We start from the raw sequence: 952 nt of genomic DNA, 5'->3' as shown, positions 1-952 counted from the left end.
CATTCTCATTCCAATAGGAAAAGGTTAGAGATTGCCAGCCTTAGAGGGTACTGCCTCTGCCTCGTAACCATTAGACCATGGGTTCCATTCCCTCTCTTTGCTGGTTTTCTCTCAAACAGAAAAGGATTGTTCTTGGAATGGCTGGCTTCCCTCTGTCCTATTGTTCCTCTCTTGCTCTTGCGGCTTTTGGGACAATAAGACCTTAGGAAGAGAAGCAGAGTTGCTAGACCCAGAATAATTTCAGCTTTTTCCGTTCAATTTCAGAATCATCTACAATGGGTCATCATGGATTCGGAAACCTTGGACCTCACATCCGCAACATTGTGTACCATCGCATCTCCATGTTCGAGCAGAGAGCATTCGCTGGCCTCTTAAACCCTGGCCTGCAAAACACACTGCGAAGAATCACCGAAAGTGCACCACGAACTGTGCCATACTTCTTAATAACTTATGTGATCATTACACAGACCAATGATTACTATGCGCAGCTCAATAGAAAGAACCCGAAAGATTACGAGCATGAAGTTTAAATTAACCCTGTAATTGGCGTGTGTGTAAGGTTGTGGTTATGTACCGGGTTGGGTTAGGTTAAGACTTTTTTTTCCTACAGTTTAGCATAAGAGTGGTAACTTTCGCCAAGTTACCACTCTCATGTCAAACAGTAGAAACAATATCCTGTCTCAACCAGTTCAAACCCAACCCAGTACATAACCATGACCTAAATATTATCTTAGGATGTGTTATTACAACATTTTGTTTTATCAAGGGCTCTCCATGACCCACAGTGGGTTAGATACAAGAACATGTCATGGAATTTAGGCCATGTAACTAAGAGTAATTTTGGTCACCTTCTTTCACATTGCTTACCTACCTAGAAACTAGATTTAGAACACTCCTGAAGCATGTATATTCTGTTCTATAGAAGTTTTTTCAAGTTTGAGCATTTAAGTGA

The 952-nt window shown here is 41.3% G+C and overlaps 1 protein-coding gene across 1 annotated transcript; it reads left to right on the top strand.

Annotated features, from left to right (window-relative positions):
• The first annotated feature begins 234 nt into the window (after nt 1–234).
• LOC103523138 (cytochrome b-c1 complex subunit 8-like) lies at nt 235–903 on the top strand. Its single transcript, XM_008488207.3, has one exon. The coding sequence runs from the start codon at nt 276–278 to the stop codon at nt 528–530; it is 255 nt and encodes an 84-aa protein (XP_008486429.1). The 5' UTR covers nt 235–275; the 3' UTR covers nt 531–903.
• Nucleotides 904–952: the final 49 nt, after the last annotated feature.

This window comes from Diaphorina citri, unplaced genomic scaffold (genome assembly GCF_000475195.1).
Source record: "Diaphorina citri unplaced genomic scaffold, Diaci psyllid genome assembly version 1.1 scaffold15947, whole genome shotgun sequence".
NCBI lineage: Eukaryota > Metazoa > Arthropoda > Insecta > Hemiptera > Psyllidae > Diaphorina > Diaphorina citri.
The sequence above is the reverse complement of the archived record's forward strand: the minus strand, read 5'-3'. Positions and strand labels throughout refer to the sequence as shown.